The sequence below is a fragment of the Rana temporaria genome, chromosome 9 (genome assembly GCF_905171775.1).
Source record: "Rana temporaria chromosome 9, aRanTem1.1, whole genome shotgun sequence".
Classification (NCBI taxonomy): domain Eukaryota; kingdom Metazoa; phylum Chordata; class Amphibia; order Anura; family Ranidae; genus Rana; species Rana temporaria.
Window position 1 is genome coordinate 15,758,724 of NC_053497.1, and position 17,929 is coordinate 15,776,652.

Here is a 17,929-nt window from a genome sequence, read left to right on the forward strand (position 1 = left end):
TTGGGGACATGGCTGCATTTGGGGACACAAGGCTGAATTTGGGGACACAAAGCTGCATTTGGGGGCACAAGGCTGCATTTGGGGGCACACGGCTGCATTTGGGGACACAAGGCTGCATTTGGGGACACAAGGCTGCATTTGGGGACACATGGACACATTTTAAAACAAGTATCGGTATCGGTGAGTACATGAAAAAAAGTATCGGTACTTGTACTCGGTCCTAAAAAAGTGGTATCGGAACATCCCTACTCTCCAGTGCCTAGGAATGGTAACCTATGGCTCCCCAATGAGGGGTTTTAATGTTGTCTTCCTATAATGGTACATTTATTGGCTGGATAAAGTGGTGATTACTATTGCACTTACCTGGTAGCATCTTTGCCAATGTGAACAGAGTGGAGTCATTGGCGACAAAGCATGAAGAGAAGAGCAAAGCCGCATCCTTATTGTGCAGGTCTGCTAATTCACATTCCAGGTCCACATGGAACTTGCTGGTGCCTGAAATGTTCCTGGTCCCACCTGCTCCAGCTCCGTGATCCTTGAGAGTCTCCCTGAAGGCAGAAATAGTGTTTTTGGAGAATGTGAATGGCTGATTTGTATAGCAGAGGCAGTGCCTTACTATTTTCATAGGAAAAGCTGGTACAATAAGCTACAAGAAAGAGCTAGTTAAAGGTCTGTGCTGCCTCCTGGGAAAAGTTACCTCTTGGGTAAGCTCTGGCTCAGACCTGACACAGGAATTTTTTAGATGAGTTCTAGCTAGAAGTGGCCAGGATGGCCAAAAATGACTGGAACCCAAGTGCCCTTAGAGCTACATGAGCAAACTACGGAATCACACTAAATATTTGCCTGAAGCTTCCGTTTCAGTTTAAAGGTCTACTTTATTACGTCAGTACTCACGCAATGCCTTGCAGCACCTTAGGGTGCCTACTCATGCCCAGGTAGTCATTGCTGCACCAAACGGACACTTCCTTCTTGTTGCCCTGGAGGTCAGAGAAATCCTCAGCGAATGGGTAGGCGTCAGCCCTGCGGTTCACAGTTTTGAACAACCGGTATGTGTGGTCCTGCCTCTTCTCCTCAATCCTCCGGTCGAAGAACTCATCGTAGCCGAAGGCAGCTCCACCTAAGAGGGCACAGTATGGGGTCAGGAATGCACATACAGTCTAATTCATGGTAACGGTGGTAGACAACATGGGTTACTCATTGAAGCTAGGTAAATTCACATTAACTTTATTCCACCAGACAAAACATACCAATGTCTCTCTATGACGCATTGACCTGTACGGGCTTAGATGTATGATGTGCAACCATCAATGTGTCTTGTGGGACAAAGTTGATTTGATTTAAGTGACCTCATCAGTGTGCGGCTGCTTGTTCTCTATGGTATACACCAGTGGTCTCCAAACTGCGGCCCTCAGGCCGGATGTGGCCCTTTGCTTACCTTTATACGACCCTTTGGGGCACTGTTCCTCCCACTGATATGAGGCACTAATCCTTCAATTTTCACTGATGAGGCACTATTCCTTCCACTAATGCCCACATTGGGGCCCTATTTTTTTCATGGACACCAATGATTGGGCACTATTCCTTCCACTGATGCCGACATTGGGGCCCTATTTCTTCCATGGACACCAATGATTGGGCACTATTCCTTCCACTGATGCCGACATTGGGGCCCTATTTCTTCCATGGACACCAATGATTGGGCACTATTCCTTCCACTGACACCAATGATGAGGCATCATTTCTCCCACTAATACCACCAATGGGGCAGTATTCCTCCTCCTACTGACCATGGGTGCTATGTAATTTTTAACCCCCCCCCCCCCCAACCATCAATCTTGAGACATGTCTACTCCCACTAATGCTGGGGCATTTTCTACTCTTATGCTGCGTACACACGATCGGATCTTCCGTCGGAAAAACCTTGGATGGTTTTTCTGATGGCATTCCGCTCAAACTTGGCTTGCATACACACGGTCACACAAAAGTTCTCTGAACTTCCGACCGCCAAGAGCTTGGTGACGTACAAAACTACGACGAGCCGAGAAGATTAAGTTCAATGCTTCCGAGCATGCGTCGGAATTTTGCGCGTTGGAATTGCTACAGACGAACGGAATTTACGATAGGAATTTTTTCCGTCGTAAAATTGGAGAACCAGCTCTCAATCCTTTGTTGGTGGAAATTCCGACAGCAAAAGTCCGATACAGACGGTCGGAATTTTCGTTCAAAAGCTCACATCAGGCTTTTGCTGTCGGAATTTCCGATCGCGTGTACGGGGCATTACTGGCTACAGTCTGGCCCTCAAACAAATGGTAAAGAACAGTAAATAGGCCATTTTGTTTAGAAAGTTTGGAGACTCCTGGGCCCAGATTCAAGAAGCTATTGCGCCCGCGCAACCATAGGTTGCGCGGCGCAATAGCTGTTTTGCTCCCGCGTAGCGAATGCCCCTGATTCAGGAACATCGCTACGCGGACTGCAGCCTAGGATATGACAGGCATAAGCCTCCTTATGCCTTCATATCTCAGGCTGCATTCTTGCGTTGTCCGCTAGGGGGCGCGGCCATTGTGATCGGCGTATAGTATGCAAATTGCATACTACCACCGATTCACAAAAGTTGCGCGGGCCCTGCGCACGCAAGGTACGGAGTTTCCGTACGGCGACTTTAGCGCAAGGTTGCTCCTGCTGTAGCAGGGGCAGCCAATGCTAAAGTATAGCCGCCCTTCCCGCTCGTGAAATTTAAATTTCACGTCGTTTACGTAAGTGATTCGTGAATGGCGCTGGACGCCATTCACGTTCACTTAGAAGCAAATGACGTCCTTGCGACGTCATTTGCCGCAATGCACGTCGGGAAAGTTTCCCGACGGAGCACGCGCTGTTCCCTCTGCGCGGGAGCGCGCCTAATTTAAATGATTCCCGCCCCCGGCGGGATCATTTACATTAGGCGCCCTTACGCCGGGCTAATTAGCATAGCGCCCGCGCAATTTACGGAGCTACTGCTCCGTGAATCGCGGGCAAATCGAAATATTTGCGTGGGCGCAGAGCAAAAATCGTTGCCCTTTGCCCACGCAAATATTGCGCGGATCTACCTGAATCTGGGCCCTGGTGTACACAGAGCATGGACAGGGTTATTTCTGGGCAGGCGTCCTATCTTCAGGAGATGGAAGAGTGGTGAAACTTCTTTGCTTCTTCAGTTGAGGAATGTTTTTTACTAGGATATATTGATGTGAATGATAAATGGGAAACACTTGAGTAAAACATATATGCATTTATAAAAAATAAACATGCAGCCTGTTCATTCTGAGTGTGCCTCTTCTTTAGCACAATGCAGCACAATGCTTTATAAAACAAGTGGTGCAATTTTTTTTTCCCGTTTTTAGCAGAGCCGTTCTATATTTCTTTCAAAATCATGGCATCATAAAAAATATTTGTTTTTACATAAAGCTACAAGGTGTAACATACAATTACATATTCATGCAGCATAGCACTTTAAAGGGTCACTAAAGGAAAAAAATTGTTTTGCTGAAATGACTGTTTACAGGGCATAGAGACATAATAGTTAACTGATTCCTTTTAAAAATGATTAAAAATTGATAAAAAAAACAATCATATAATGTGCCTGCAGTGTAGTTTCGTTTTTGCTGTTGTTTGCTGGTTCTCTGATGTACAGAGAGCCACTAGAGGGCAGTCAGCCAATAGAAAGCAGTGATACTTTGTCTAAAACTCCTCAGCACCAATCCAGTTTCGTTTTACACACAATAATCACATTAGTGACCACCGTGAGAAATCTCCCAGCACTGTGGTTATCAGGAAACAGGCAACCAGGATGTGTCCAAAACAGAGAGGATTTACAGCAACATGAAAGCAAAAACGAACAATGAGGACATGAAACCAGGACTGCAGTAAGGTAAAGGAAGCTATTTAGCTAAAAAAAAAAATTCCTTTAGTGACCCTTTAAATACATTTGGTCTGTACCTGTCATGTTTTCTTTGATCAGATGAGTGGGGGTGAGAGGGGCCCCAGTTCCAAGGTTTACTTTTTTCACTGGAGTACCGAGGAACTTCTTCTTCAGGCTGGACTGGACTTCATACAGGAGAGAACTGATAACATCTGGAAGAAGAAATGTCTCATTACTAGGACACTAGTATACACGCATCAGCAGCAGAACGGAGAGGGGGGGGGGGGGTGCTGCAAACATGTCAGAGCGAGTGGACAGCCGCGCGCGCGCGGGGGGGGGGGGGGGGTTGCCGAGCTGTTGCCTAGTCGTATGGTAGCACCGGCCCTGGCTGCCTGTCACCGCTCCATTCCGCCCGCTGTCTCCGCTAGCGCTAGGTCCTCTTCAGTTGCGGAGGGGGGCGCCGGCCTGACGCCCCCCCAGTGTGTGGCACCCGGTGCGGCCCGCCCTCCTGCCCACTACTTAGTACGCCACTGATTACTACCACCATTGTTAGTAAAGGATGATACAGCACTTGAAACCGCTGCACTGATTCTTGGGGCGAGGCTAATAGACTAGATGGATTAGGATGAGGTTTATAGACTAAATCAGTGGTCTCCAAACTGTGGCCCAATAGCTGGATGTAGCCCTTTGTTAGCCTTTATCTGGTCCTTGGGGTATTATTTCTCCCACTAATACCAAAAAAGAGGCAATATTTATTACACTAACACCAAAAATGGGGCACTATTTCTTCCACTGACACCAATGATAGGGCACTATTCCTCCCACTAATACTAATGATGGGGCACTATTCCTCCCACTAATACTAATGATGGGGCACTATTCCTCCTACTGACACCAATAATGTGGCACTATCTTTTCCACTACTACCAATGATGGGGCACTATTTCTCCCACTGACACCCAATGATGGGACACTATTCCTCCCACTAGTACCAATGATGGGGCACTATTCTGCCCACTGACACAACCATGGGGCACTATTCCCCCCGCTGACACCAATGATCGGGCACTATTCCTTCCGCTAACCAATAAATAGAGTTGAGCGGACACCTGGATGTTCAGGTTCGGGTCCGAACCCGAACTTAAAAAAAAGTTCGGGTTCGGGAACCCGAACTCCGAACCCCATTGTAGTCAATGGGACACGGACTTTTAGAAAAAAAAAATGCGCGGAGGTCCCCGCAAATTCAATAACCAGACCCTTTAGGTCTGGTATGGATATTTAGGGGAACCCCGCCGTCAATTTAAAAAAAAAATGACGTGCGGTTCCCCCTAAATATCCATAACCAGACCCGTTATCCGAGCACGTTGACCTGGCCGGCCGCAGAAAAGAGGGGGGGACAGAGTGCGGCCCCCCCCTCTCCTGAACCGCACCAGGCCACATGCCCTCAACATGGGGAGGATGTCCCCATGTTGATGGGGACAAGGGTCTCATCCCCACAACCCTTGCCCGGTGGTTGTGGGGGTCTGCGGGCGGGAGGCTTATCAGAATCTGGAAGACACCTTTAACAAAGGGGACCCCAGATCTTGACCCCCCCCTGTGTGAAATGGTAATGGGGTACACTGTACCCCTACCATTTCACGAAGGAAGTGTAAAGTCTTGTAAAAAAAAACACACACACACACACACCGTAGAATAAAGTCCTTTATTAATAAAAAAAAAAAACTCCAGCGGTGATAATCCACTCGTTCCCGGCTTCCTGCTTCAACGTTGTCCTGATCCTGGGACGGATGCGGATGATCTCCAGCGATGAGAAGATCCAGCGACGGGTGATCTCCGCTCCAGCGATGAGAAGATCCATTCATCCGGAGCGCAGCAGCATCCCCGACCTCCTCTCACCGCTGGACACAGCCCAGCGAATGACGCGCTGAAGCTGTGACATTACTTATATAGAGGAGGCAGAGCCACCCGTCACGTGACCCCGCACCCTCTGACGTACCCTCTGCTACGTCACTGGGGAAGCCCAGAATCTTCCCTCTTCCTGGGCTTCCCCAGTGACGTAGCAGAGGGTACGTCAGAGGTTGCAGGGTCACGTGACGGGTGGCCCTGCCTCCTCTATATAAGTAACGTCACAGCTTCAGCGCGTCATTCGCTGGGCTGTGTCCAGCGGTGAGAGGAGGTCGGGGATGCTGCGCTCCGGATGAATGGATCTTCTCATCGCTGGAGCGGAGGTCACCCGTCGCTGGATCTTCTCATCGCTGGAGATCACCCGCAGCCGTCGCAGGATCAGGACAACGTTAAAGCCTTGTTCGGCTGTCAGAAAACTCGTCGAGCTAAATGTTCCCATTGCCCAACGAGGAAATAGAGAACATGCTCTCTATTTGGCTCGACGAGTTTCCCGACGGGTTTCTCGGCGAAAAGTGTACACACGACCAGTTTTCTCGGCAGAATACGTCTCCCATCGAGTTTCTTGCTGGATTCTGTCGAGAAAACCGGTCGTGTGTACGGGGCCTGATGCTTTGCATCAAGAGGACCTGGTTAGGGTATGTATGTGCATAGCTATTCAATCACCATGAGGATCTGATGACCTTGTGTGGTCAGAGTGGGAACTATATTTTCCATATACAGTATGCGAAAATGGCCTGCCTAATGTAAACCATATTTCCAGTATGTGATAATGTTTAAAAAAGTTTCCCGATAAATAGTTTGCAACCTTGTGAATACACATGATAGTGCTTTATCGCCCCTCTAATTTCAAGGTTGATCCTCAGATTAAATCAGACCCACGATGATTCACAGAACATGGCTTTTCTTGTAATTCATTTTCTTTTGGAGGGTAAAATATAACCTAATGAAAACATCTAACTGCAAGTAAAAATGTGAATGTCATCATTTACCACTTCTCATCCGCCCATCGACTTTTTACGGCCACAAGGTGGCTCTAAAATGCCGGGAGGCCATCAATATACGGCCTCTGGCCTCCCGCCGCTGGGGGGCGCGCGCATGCCCGCCGCGTCACTCAGGTGCCGATGCTTGTGCCTGGTGGCCGTGATGTCCACCAGGCACCCGCGATCGGCAGTCACAGAGCCAGGGACGTGGATCTCTGTGTGTAAACACAGAGATCCACGTCCTGTCAGGGAGAGGAGACCGATGGTGTGTCCCTACATAGGGACAACCATCGGTCACCTCCCCCAGTCAGTCCCCTCCCCCCACAGTAAGAATCACCTAGCAGGGAACATATTTAACCCCTTGATCGCCCCCTAGTGTTAACCCCTTCCCTGCCAGTCACATTTATACAGCGACAGTGCATATTTATAGCACTGATCGCTGTATAAATGTGAATGGTCCCAAAAATGTGTCAAAAGTGTCCGATGTGTCCCCCGCAATATCGCAGTCCTGACAAAAATCGCAGATCGCCGCCATTTGTAGTAAAAAAAAAAATATAAAAAAAAATGTCATAATTCTATCCCCTATTTTGTAGGTGCTATATTGTTTGCGCAAACCAATCACTATACGCTTATTGCAATTTATTTTTTGACCAAAAATATGTATAAGAATACGAATTGGCCTAAACTGAGGAAAAAATTTATTATAGCAAAAAGTAAAAAATATTGTGTTTTTTTCTAAATTGTCGCTTAATTTTTTGGTTTATTGTTTATAGCGCAAAAAAAAAAACTGCAGGGATGATCAAACACTACCAAAATAAATCTCTATTTGTGGGAAAAAAAGGACATTAATTTTGTTTGGGAGCCGCGTCGCACGACCACGCAATTGTCATTCAAAGCGTGACAGTGCTGAAAGCTGAAATTTCGCCTGGGCAGGGATGCTTGTGATGCCATTGACCTAATATGGCGACATGGACATATTATGTCAATGGCATTGACCAAATATGACCATTGGACATATTAGGTAAATCAGAATCCCCACCCCTTTGCTTACATGCAAGGCAGGGAAGCAATCATGTAACAGCTTTTCAGGGGTTCTGTTTGAACTCAGCTCATCCCTAATCCAGAGGAAGGCAAAAAACCTTAACGATGGTCCAATTTGCTCCAACGAGGGAAATCCTTCATGATCCTCTAGGGCAATCGAATATTCCCTGGACCAACACTCTACAGTGTTATTACTTACATTATTGGCAATTATATTCCATGCATTTACATTTTTTATACAGTAAAACCTTGGTTTGAGAGTAACCTGGTTTGATAGCGTTTTGCAAGATGAGCAAAATGTTTTAATAAATGTTGCCTTGATATACAAGCGATGTCTTGATATAAGAGTAGCGTCATGTCACAACTGAGTATAGAGAAGAGAGGAGCCTCTAAGGCCCCATACACACGATAGAATCCATCCGCTGAAAAATCCCAGCAAATGGGTTTCAGCGGATAGATCCTATGGTGTGTACACGCCAGCGGATCTTTTTCCGCGGATATTTATCCCCTGGGATGGATTCCAGCAGATAAATATTTGCTGACATGCTAAACAAATCTATCCGCTGGAATCCATCCCAACGGATGGATCCGCTGGTCTGTATAGACTCACCGGATCCATCCGTCTGAAGGGATCCCCCGCATGCGTCGTAATGATTCGACGCATGCGTGGAATTCCTTATATGACAGCGTCGCGCACGTCGCCGCGTCATAATCGCGGCGACGGCGCGACACGTCATCGCCAGAGGATTTCGGCGCGGATTTCAATGCGATGGTGAGTACACTCCATCGCATGGAAATCCGCACAAATCCTCGAGAGGATTTATCCGCGGAAACGGTCCGCTGGACCGTATTCGCGGATAAATCCTCTCGTGTGTATGGGGCCTAAGAGTCGGTTCACATAGCAGCGGCACGACTTCAGGGGCAACTCTGCAAGTCGTCCTGAGGACGACTTCAGAGGCGATTTGGAAAACGACGTCTGCATAGAAGTCAATGCAGGTCGCCCCGAGCCGCCCTCGAAGTAGTACAGGAACCTTTCTTCTAAGTCAGAGCGACTTGCGTCACTCCTATTAGAAGGGTTCCATAGCATTGAATGGGACTGAGCCGCCTGTCGTGTCGCCCCAGTGTGAACCGGGTCTAAGAGTAGGAATATGGTTACATTTAACCCCTTAACGCCCGCCGCACGACTATATACGTCCGCACAATGGCACGGACAGGCAGAAGGACGTATATATACGTCCCTGCCTAGACGCCGGTGGGGGGTCCGATCGGGACCCCCCCCCCCCCGCGGCTATTCGTTTATAGCCGCTCGGTCGCGATCGCTCCCCGGAGCTGAAGAACGGGGAGAGCCGTATGTAAACACGGCTTCCCCGTGCTTCAATGTGGCGGCGCATCGATTGTGTCATCCCCTTTATAGGGGAGACACAATCGATGTCGTCAGACCTACAGCCACACCCCCCTACTGTTGTAAACACACACTAGGCGTAGCCTAAAACGTTCAGCGCCCCCTGTGGTTAACTCCCAAACTGCAACTGTCATTTTCACAATAAAGAATGCAATTTAAATGCATTTTTTGCTGTGAAAATGACAATGGCCCCAAAAATGTGTCAAAATTGTCCGAAGTGTCCGCCATAATGTCGCAGTCACGGAAAAAATCGCTGATCGCCGCCATTAGTAGTAAAAAAATTTTTTTTTTATAAAAATGCAATAAAAATATCCCCTATTTTGTAAACGCTATAAATTTTGCGCAAACCAATCGATAAACGTTTATTGCGATATTTTTTACCAAAAATAGGTAGAAGAATACGCATCGACCTAAACTGAGGGAAAAAAAAATGTTATATATGTTTTTGGGGGATATTTATTACAGCAAAAAGTAAAAAATATTGCATTTTTTTCAAAATTGTCGCTCTATTTGTTTATAGCGCAAAAAATAAAAACCGCAGAGGTGATCAAATACCACCAAAAGAAAGCTCTATTTGTGGGGAAAAAAGGACGCCAATTTTGTTTGGGAGCCACGTCGCACGACCGCGCAATTGTCTGTTAAAGCGATGCAGTGCCGAATTGTAAAAACGCCTTGGGTCATTTAGCAGCATATTGGTCCGGGGCTTAAGTGGTTAATGAAGGTACAACATTTAGCAACTAATTGCTACACTTAGAGGTGACTCTTCTCTTTTATACCCTATAAAAAAACATTTTTTGATATACAAGTACTTTGGATTACAAGCATGTTTCTGGAACGAATTATGCTCGCAATCCAAGGTTTTACTGTATAACCAATCTTTAAAATTGGCTTCCCACTGAAAGTCTTTTCCACATAAAAAAGCCATTCCTTTTACAGAGGTTAAATCTCTTTTCTTCTTGTCTCCAATTACAATTTTTGAAGGCAGCTTCTCTAGTGATACAAAATAGCGTATTCATACAATTTCCAAATGATATGTCAATTTTAAATGTTATTTCTACCCAAATAAATAACCATGTAGCCAGACAATTACGGGTCTCTTGTGCATTTGGGCCCCATATCAGTCACATGGCCTTCTATGACTAGAGTTACATCCTTAGGCACATCGGGAAAATGTAGGTTTTGCATAAAAAAATATATTTTGTAGCTGAAAACGCAGTTGTGTTTTTTTTAATAGTGCATCTTTCACACAGGTCTATTAATCAGACCTAAGAGAGGGACACTTGGGAGCTATGGACAGTACATACCAGTTTTGAAGGTTTTAAGATCCTCCTGCACTTCAGGCCCTGCCTTCTGGACAATATTACTCTCATCCTTCTCCATCTCGGTCTCGATAAAGGGGCACTTGGCACTGGCGGTGGCAGCTTGTGGAGCTGCTTGAGCCAGGGTGCGTCTGTTGGAGGCTCCATAAGAGACTGAAAAAAAATGTACACATTTTACTCTATGTGATATATGCAAAAACAAATATTGTAGAATATACAGTACATTATCGGCTCAGTTCAAGAAACTTCAAACAAGGATAAGAATTTTTATTTTCAGCTTTACAACTATTTTTCAAAGGCTTATCCTGGTGTAGTAGCTTTGAAATTTGGGCGATATATGATCCATATGCTGGTGTAGTAGCTTTGAGAACTGGGCGGTATAGGATCCATATTCTGGTGTAGTAGCTTTGAGAACGGGGCGGTATAGGATCCATATTCTGGTGTATTAGCTTTGAGATCTGGGCGGTAAAGGATCTATATTCTGGTGTATTAGCTTTGAGATCTGGGCGGTATAGGATCCATATTCTGGTGTATTAGCTTTGAGAACTGGGCAGTAAAGGATCCATATCCTGGTCTATTAGCTTTGAGAACTGTGTGGTAAAGGATACATATTCTGGTGTATTAGCTTTGAGAACTGGGCGGTATAGGATCCATATTCTGGTGTATTAGCTTTGAGATCTGGGCAGTATAGGATCTATATCCTGGTGTATTAGCTTTGAGATCTGGGCGGTAAAGGATCTATATTCTGGTGTATTAGCTTTGAGATCTGGGCGGTATAGGATCCATATTCTGGTGTATTAGCTTTGAGAACTGGGCAGTAAAGGATCCATATTCTGGTGTATTAGCTTTGAGATCTGGGCGGTATGGGATCTATATTCTGGTCTATTAGCTTTGAGAACTGAGCTGTATAGGATCCATATTCTGGTGTATTAGCTTTGAGAACTGGGCAGTAAAGGATCCATATTCTGGTGTATTAGCTTTGAGATCTGGGCAGTATAGGATCCATATTCTGGTGTATTAGCTTTGAGAACTGGGCAGTAAAGGATCCATATTCTGGTGTATTAGCTTTGAGATCTGGGCAGTATAGGATCCATATTCTGGTGTATTAGCTTTGAGAACTGGGTGGTATAGGATCCATATCCTGGTGTAGTAGCTTTGAGTAATGTGTGGTAAAGGATCTATATCCTGATGTATTAGCTTTGAGAACTGGGCGGTATAGGATCCATATTCTGGTGTATTAGCTTTGAGATCTGGGCGGTATAAGATCCATATTCTGGTGTATTAGCTTTGAGAACTGGGCGGTATAGGATCCATATCCTGGTGTATTAGCTTTGAGAACTGGGGGGTATAGGATCCATATCCTGGTGTATTAGCTTTGAGAACTGGGGGGTATAGGATCCATACCCTGGTGTATTAGTTTTAAGAACTAAGCTGTATAGGATCCATATTCTGGTGTATTGGCTTTGAGAACGGGGGGGGGGGGGGGGGGTATAAGATCCATATTCTGGTGTATTAGCTTTGAGAACTGAGCGGTCTACAGCCACAAGCTTGTGTCCACTTGACCATCTCACCTATACAAGCTTGTTGGACATTCTAATCCAAAACGATGCCCTTTTCACTGGATTTTGGAGTGACTTTGAGCCCCATTGTGATGCGGTATAGGATCCATATTCTGGTGTATTAGCTTTGAGATCTGGGCAGTATAGGATCTATATCCTGGTGTATTAGCTTTGAGATCTGGGCGGTAAAGGATCTATATTCTGGTGTATTAGCTTTGAGATCTGGGCGGTATAGGATCCATATTCTGGTGTATTAGCTTTGAGATCTGGGCGGTATAGGATCCATATTCTGGTGTATTAGCTTTGAGAACTGGGCAGTAAAGGATCCATATTCTGGTGTATTAGCTTTGAGATCTGGGCAGTATAGGATCCATATTCTGGTGTATTAGCTTTGAGAACTGGGTGGTATAGGATCCATATCCTGGTGTATTAGCTTTGAGTAATGTGTGGTAAAGGATCTATATCCTGGTGTATTAGCTTTGAGATCTGGGCAGTATAGGATCCATATCCTGGTGTATTAGCTTTGAGAACTGGGGGGTATAGGATCCATATCCTGGTGTATTAGCTTTGAGAACTGGGGGGTATAGGATCCATACCCTGGTGTATTAGTTTTAAGAACTAAGCTGTATAGGATCCATATTCTGGTGTATTGGCTTTGAGAACAGGGGGGGGGGGGGGGGATAAGATCCATATTCTGGTGTATTAGCTTTGAGAACTGAGCGGTCTACTGCCACAAGCTTGTGTCCACTTGACCATCTCACCTATACAAGCTTGTTGGACATTCTAATCCAAAACGATGCCCTTTTCACTGGATTTTGGAGTGACTTTGAGCCCCATTGTGATGCCATGTGCTGGTGTTGGGTGAGAAGACCTGGCTCGCAGTTGGTTTCCTAATTCAGTCCAAAGGTGTTCGGTAGGGTTGAGGTCAGGGCTCTGTGTGAGACACTTGAGTTCCTCCACAACAATTTTGTTTTATACATAGTGGTCCAGATCCACGTAGCGTATCGTAATTTTAGTCTGGCGTAGCGTATCGTATTAACGATACGTCGCCGCAACTTTGAGAGGCAAATGACAAAGCACTTGCCTCTAAAGTTACGGCGGCGTATCGTAAATCTGTCGGCGTAAGGGCGCGGAATTCAAATGTTAAAGATGTGGGCGTGTTTTATGTTAATTTTACTTGACTCGACGTAAATGACGTTTTTTCTGAACGGCGCATGCGCCGTCCGTGGGGGTATCCCAGTGCGGGTATCCCAGTGCGCATGCTCGAAATTAACCCGCAACAAGCCAATGCTTACGACGTGAACGTCATTCTACGCAAAGCCCTATTCGCGAACGACTTACGCAAACAACGTAAAATGTTCAAAATTCGACGCGGCAACAACGTCCATACTTAACATAGGATACACCTCATATAGCAGGGGTAACTATACGCCGAAAAAAGCCTTACGGAAACTACGTAAAAAAATTCGCCGGCCGGACGTACGTTCGTAGATCGCCGTATCTAGCTAATTTGCATACTCGACGCGGAAATCGACGGAAACGCCACCTAGCGGCCAGCGTAAATATGCACCTTAGATCCGACGGCGTACTAAGACGTACGCCAGTCGGATCTAGCCCAGCTTCAGGCGTATCTTGTTTTGTGGATACAAAACAAAGATACGCCGGAGCAAACTAGAAGTTACGCGGCGTATCAATAGATACGCCAGCGTAACTCCTTTGTGGATCTGGCCCCGTGTATTCTTTGACCGTTTCTAGGTTTTGACCATGACCAGCATAAACCATTCATTGGTACATTCTTTATTATAACTAATCTGTTGTTGAAAAAAATAGAGCGGGATCTCTTCTATTATAATCTATCTCTCTGGCCCTGAAGCGGCCAGCCCCCTGTACTAGCAGTATATAATTTACAGGTCTTCATTGAAAAAATATTAATCAGCTATCAAAAGAGCGTCCACCCAATTTCTAGCATTGTGACTTACTTCCAGTAGATGGTGTGGAGTCTTTGGACCTCTGCTGGTTAGCTGCAGTAGTGGACAAGGCACGTGACACCAAGACTGGACAGCGCTCTGCACTGCGCAGGATGATGGGTTTAGCTACCCGCAGGAACACTGAGGGGTCCCGGGTGTAGAAGGGACAGAGTTTGATGAAAGAAGCCATGTTCAAATATCAGGGTATCTGGGGGAAAAAGTAGACATTGTGGGTAGAGGGAAAACCATGAATTGCAGCATTGGTGAATACTAATTTCATACATTTTAAAGTGCTTGTAAACCCTTAGATATACCCAGTGAAGTGACTGGCCTCTGGTGGTACACAGAGATGGCTCAAATCCTCCTAGATAAGTTGTACCTGTTTATGTGCACACTTATTTTCTCTCATTCAAAGTCTAGAATTTGTACAGCTTGTCTGAGCTTTCAGAAAGCAGGGAATGGGGAGCTACGCACTACAGAGTTCAGTAAGAAGAGGTCTGAGTGCTGATTGGAGGGAAGGGACACCTCCCCCCCCCCATTTCCAAAAAGGAACAGAGCTGAGGCTGTCAATCACAGGCTGTGTGCTGGGGTTCCCTCTCCTTTCACCTTTTTATTTTTCTTTCTTGCTGATAGCAGAGGAAGAAAGCAGCAGAAATAAATGACTCTTTCTGCTCTGGATTGAGACAAGTACACACTATAGAGGGATATGCTTTCTTCATAGTTACATAGTAGGTGAGGTTGAAAAAAGTCCATCAAGTCCAACCTATGTGTGTGATTATATGTCAAATACCAAAATTTGAAAGAATAACTAACTAATTAAAAATAACGAACTATTAAATTACAGGTATTGGAATTTCCTTTAAAATTTTTCTGTTAGTGAACGTAAGGAATACGAATTTATCCAAAGTTACGAATTATCCGAAATAACGAATGCTGCATCTAAACGGATGGAACGGAACAAATTAATTAATAAATTATAATACTACTAATATTTTTTTTATTATTATTGTTATTTATTATTATTATTATTATTAAAGAGGAAGTAAACCCTCTATAACAGCCGTCACTAAATGGCGGCCCGTGGTCCAAACACGGACCGAGCGACGCTCGTGTCTGGACCGTCAGGCCACCAGTGTATAGCGCCACATCCCCACGGCTCCGTTCAGCAGGCATTGGTTGCCGGGACCGCAAGCGCCCTGCAACCAATGACATTGCGTGTGCGCCTGCCCCCCTCCTGATGCTTACTATCTCGTAGCTCCCGGCCGGAGCTGCGAGGTAAGCCATGACGTCAAGTGCACGCCCCCGCCCCCTGCTGTTTGTTACCATAGGGGTGATCGCTGAGTGAGAGCTGGGTGCCGCAAGTTATGTGGGGTGTTTACAGGGGCACTTTGATGGGCACATTTAATGTAAGGTACACTCTGATGGGCACAGCAAAATGTGCTCATCAGAGAGCCCCTTAATATTAAAAATGCCCATCATTGTGTCTCTTAGCATAAGATGTGCCCATCAGTTTGCCTCTTAACATAAAATAAGGGGCATTCTGATGGGCATATTTTATGTTAAGGGGCACACTGATGGGCATATTTAATATTAAGGGGCACACTGATGGGCATATTTAATGTTCAGGGGCACGCTGATGGGCATATTTTGTTGTGCCCATCAGCGTGCCCTTTAACATAAAATGTGCTCTCCAGAGTGTCCCTTAACATTAAATATGTCCATCAGAGTGCCTCTTAACATAAAATGTGCCCATCAGTGTGCCCCTTAACAATAAATATGTTCATCAGAGTACCCCTTAACATAAAATGTGCTCATCAGAGTCTCCATTAACCAAAAATGTGCCCATCAGAGTGCCCCTTAACATAAAATGTGCCCATTAGAGTGCCCCTTAACATTAAATATGTTCATCAGCATGCCCCTTATTTTATGTTAAAGGGGAATGCTGATGGGCACATATGTTAGTGGGGGCAGAGTGATGGGCACATATTATGTTAAAGGGGCATGATGATAGGCACATATTATGTTAAGGGGGCATGCCGGTGGGGACACCTGATGTAAATGGGCACTCTGATGGGGGCACCTGATGTAAAGAGGCACTCTGGTGGGGCACCTGATGTAAAGAGGCACTGTGATGGGGGCACCTGATGTAAAGAGGCACTCTGGTGGGGCACCTGATGTAAAGAGGCACTCTGGTGGGGCACCTGATGTAAAGAGGCACTCTGGTGGGGCACCTGATGTAAAGAGGCACTCTGATGGGAACACCTGATGTAAAGAGGCACTCTGATGGGAACACCTGATGTAAAGAGGCACTCTGATGGGAACACCTGATGTAAAGAGGCACTCTGATGGGAACACCTGATGTAAAGAGGCACTCTGATGGCGTCACGTGATGTAAATCGGAACTCTGATGAGCACACCTAATGTAAAGGAGCACTCTGATGGACACAACTGATGTGATGGAGACACCTGGTGTAAAGGGGCACTCTGATGATGGTACATAATGTAAGGGGGGACTCTGGGGGCAAATAATGTAAGGGGGCACACTAATGGGAGACACCACATGTAAGGGGGCCTTCTGATGAAGAAACCTGATGTAAGAGGGCACTCTGATGGGGACACCTGATATAAGGGGATACTCTGACGGTGGCAACTGACTTATGGGGCTAGTCTGATGGGGGCACCCAATGTAATGAATTACTTTGGTAGGGGTCCCTGGTGTAAGGGGGGAACACTAATGGGGACATTTACAGAGAGTGTGTGGAGGAAACAGTAAGAAAAGTGCCAGAGAGTGTGGCTTGTGCCAAAAAAAGGAAAGTAGACACGTACAATTATCTTTCATGGCACAGACTTGTGATTCGGACCTCGGACCTTAGGCAGCTGTCTAGTGGTAGCACTGGCCTTGGTCCTGGAAAATCTGTATGCATGCTTTCAAACGATATTAACCACTTGACCTTCAGAAGATTTACCCCCCTTTCCTAACCAGGCCAATGTTTGCAAGACAACTGCGCGGTCGTGTGACGGTGTACCCAAATAAAATTGACGTCCTTTTTTTCCCCCACTTTCTTTTGGTGGTATTTGATCACCTCTCTGGTTCTGTATCTTTTGCGCTTTAAACAAAAAAAGGCCGACAATTTCAGCCATACAGTTTGTATGGTTGAAATCACATCGCTTGTGATGTGCACAGCAATGCGGTGCGAATCACATGCGATGTCTGGCATCACACTAGTGTGAACCGTACCTGATTAAAAAAAAGTAGTTAAGCCGTTACATCTAAGAAGTGATGAGCTGCAATATAACAAATGTTTGATTTTGGGTTTTATTTTCCTGTTCCTATCTGTCTCAGCGACCTTCGGAGATCAGGTTGTAGTGGTGACATAATCAGCCGTTGCTCGATGTGTAAATGACTTTCCTTGAGTAACAGTTAAGTGATTTGTTGTAATCTCACTCATTGGGAAAACACAAGTAGTAGTTGAGGAAATCCTGCTTGTGGTCACACACGAGGGGTCACTAGTAAAAAGGGGAACGAATGAAGGGCTGCAGGAAGATCTGAGATACTTAAGAAGATTGTACAATGTACCAACCAAAACCAATCATATTGAATGTTTATCAGTTTACAGCAATAAGGAAACAATGAAAAGTGGATTCTGATTGGTTGCGTTTTCTTACCACACCTTGCATGCTTCTCTCAGCTTCTTTTTTACAGCTGCTGTTAGTGGCGTCTGACATTTTTTTTAACTGCCTCTAAATGCCCCTCCATGTTACCCTATGGCTCAGATTTACAGAGAGCAAGGCGCACATTACGCCGCCGTAGAGCAAACACTGTACGCCACGCCAACGTAGCGCGGAGAGGCAAGCATTGCATTC

At 45.8% G+C, this 17,929-nt stretch overlaps 1 protein-coding gene across 1 annotated transcript in view; it reads right to left on the reverse strand.

Moving 5' to 3' along the window:
* ALAS2 (5'-aminolevulinate synthase 2) overlaps nucleotides 1-17,929 on the reverse strand; it is a 56,858-nt gene that overhangs the window by 23,300 nt on the left and 15,629 nt on the right. The window contains exons 2-6 of the mRNA XM_040322856.1: nucleotides 14,078-14,273; nucleotides 10,525-10,692; nucleotides 3,970-4,104; nucleotides 895-1,117; nucleotides 364-548 (exon numbers count right to left, since the gene is read on the reverse strand). Coding sequence (XP_040178790.1) covers nucleotides 364-548; nucleotides 895-1,117; nucleotides 3,970-4,104; nucleotides 10,525-10,692; nucleotides 14,078-14,255 — 889 coding nt within the window. The 5' untranslated portion in view covers nucleotides 14,256-14,273. The remainder of the gene's footprint in view (nucleotides 1-363; nucleotides 549-894; nucleotides 1,118-3,969; nucleotides 4,105-10,524; nucleotides 10,693-14,077; nucleotides 14,274-17,929) is intronic.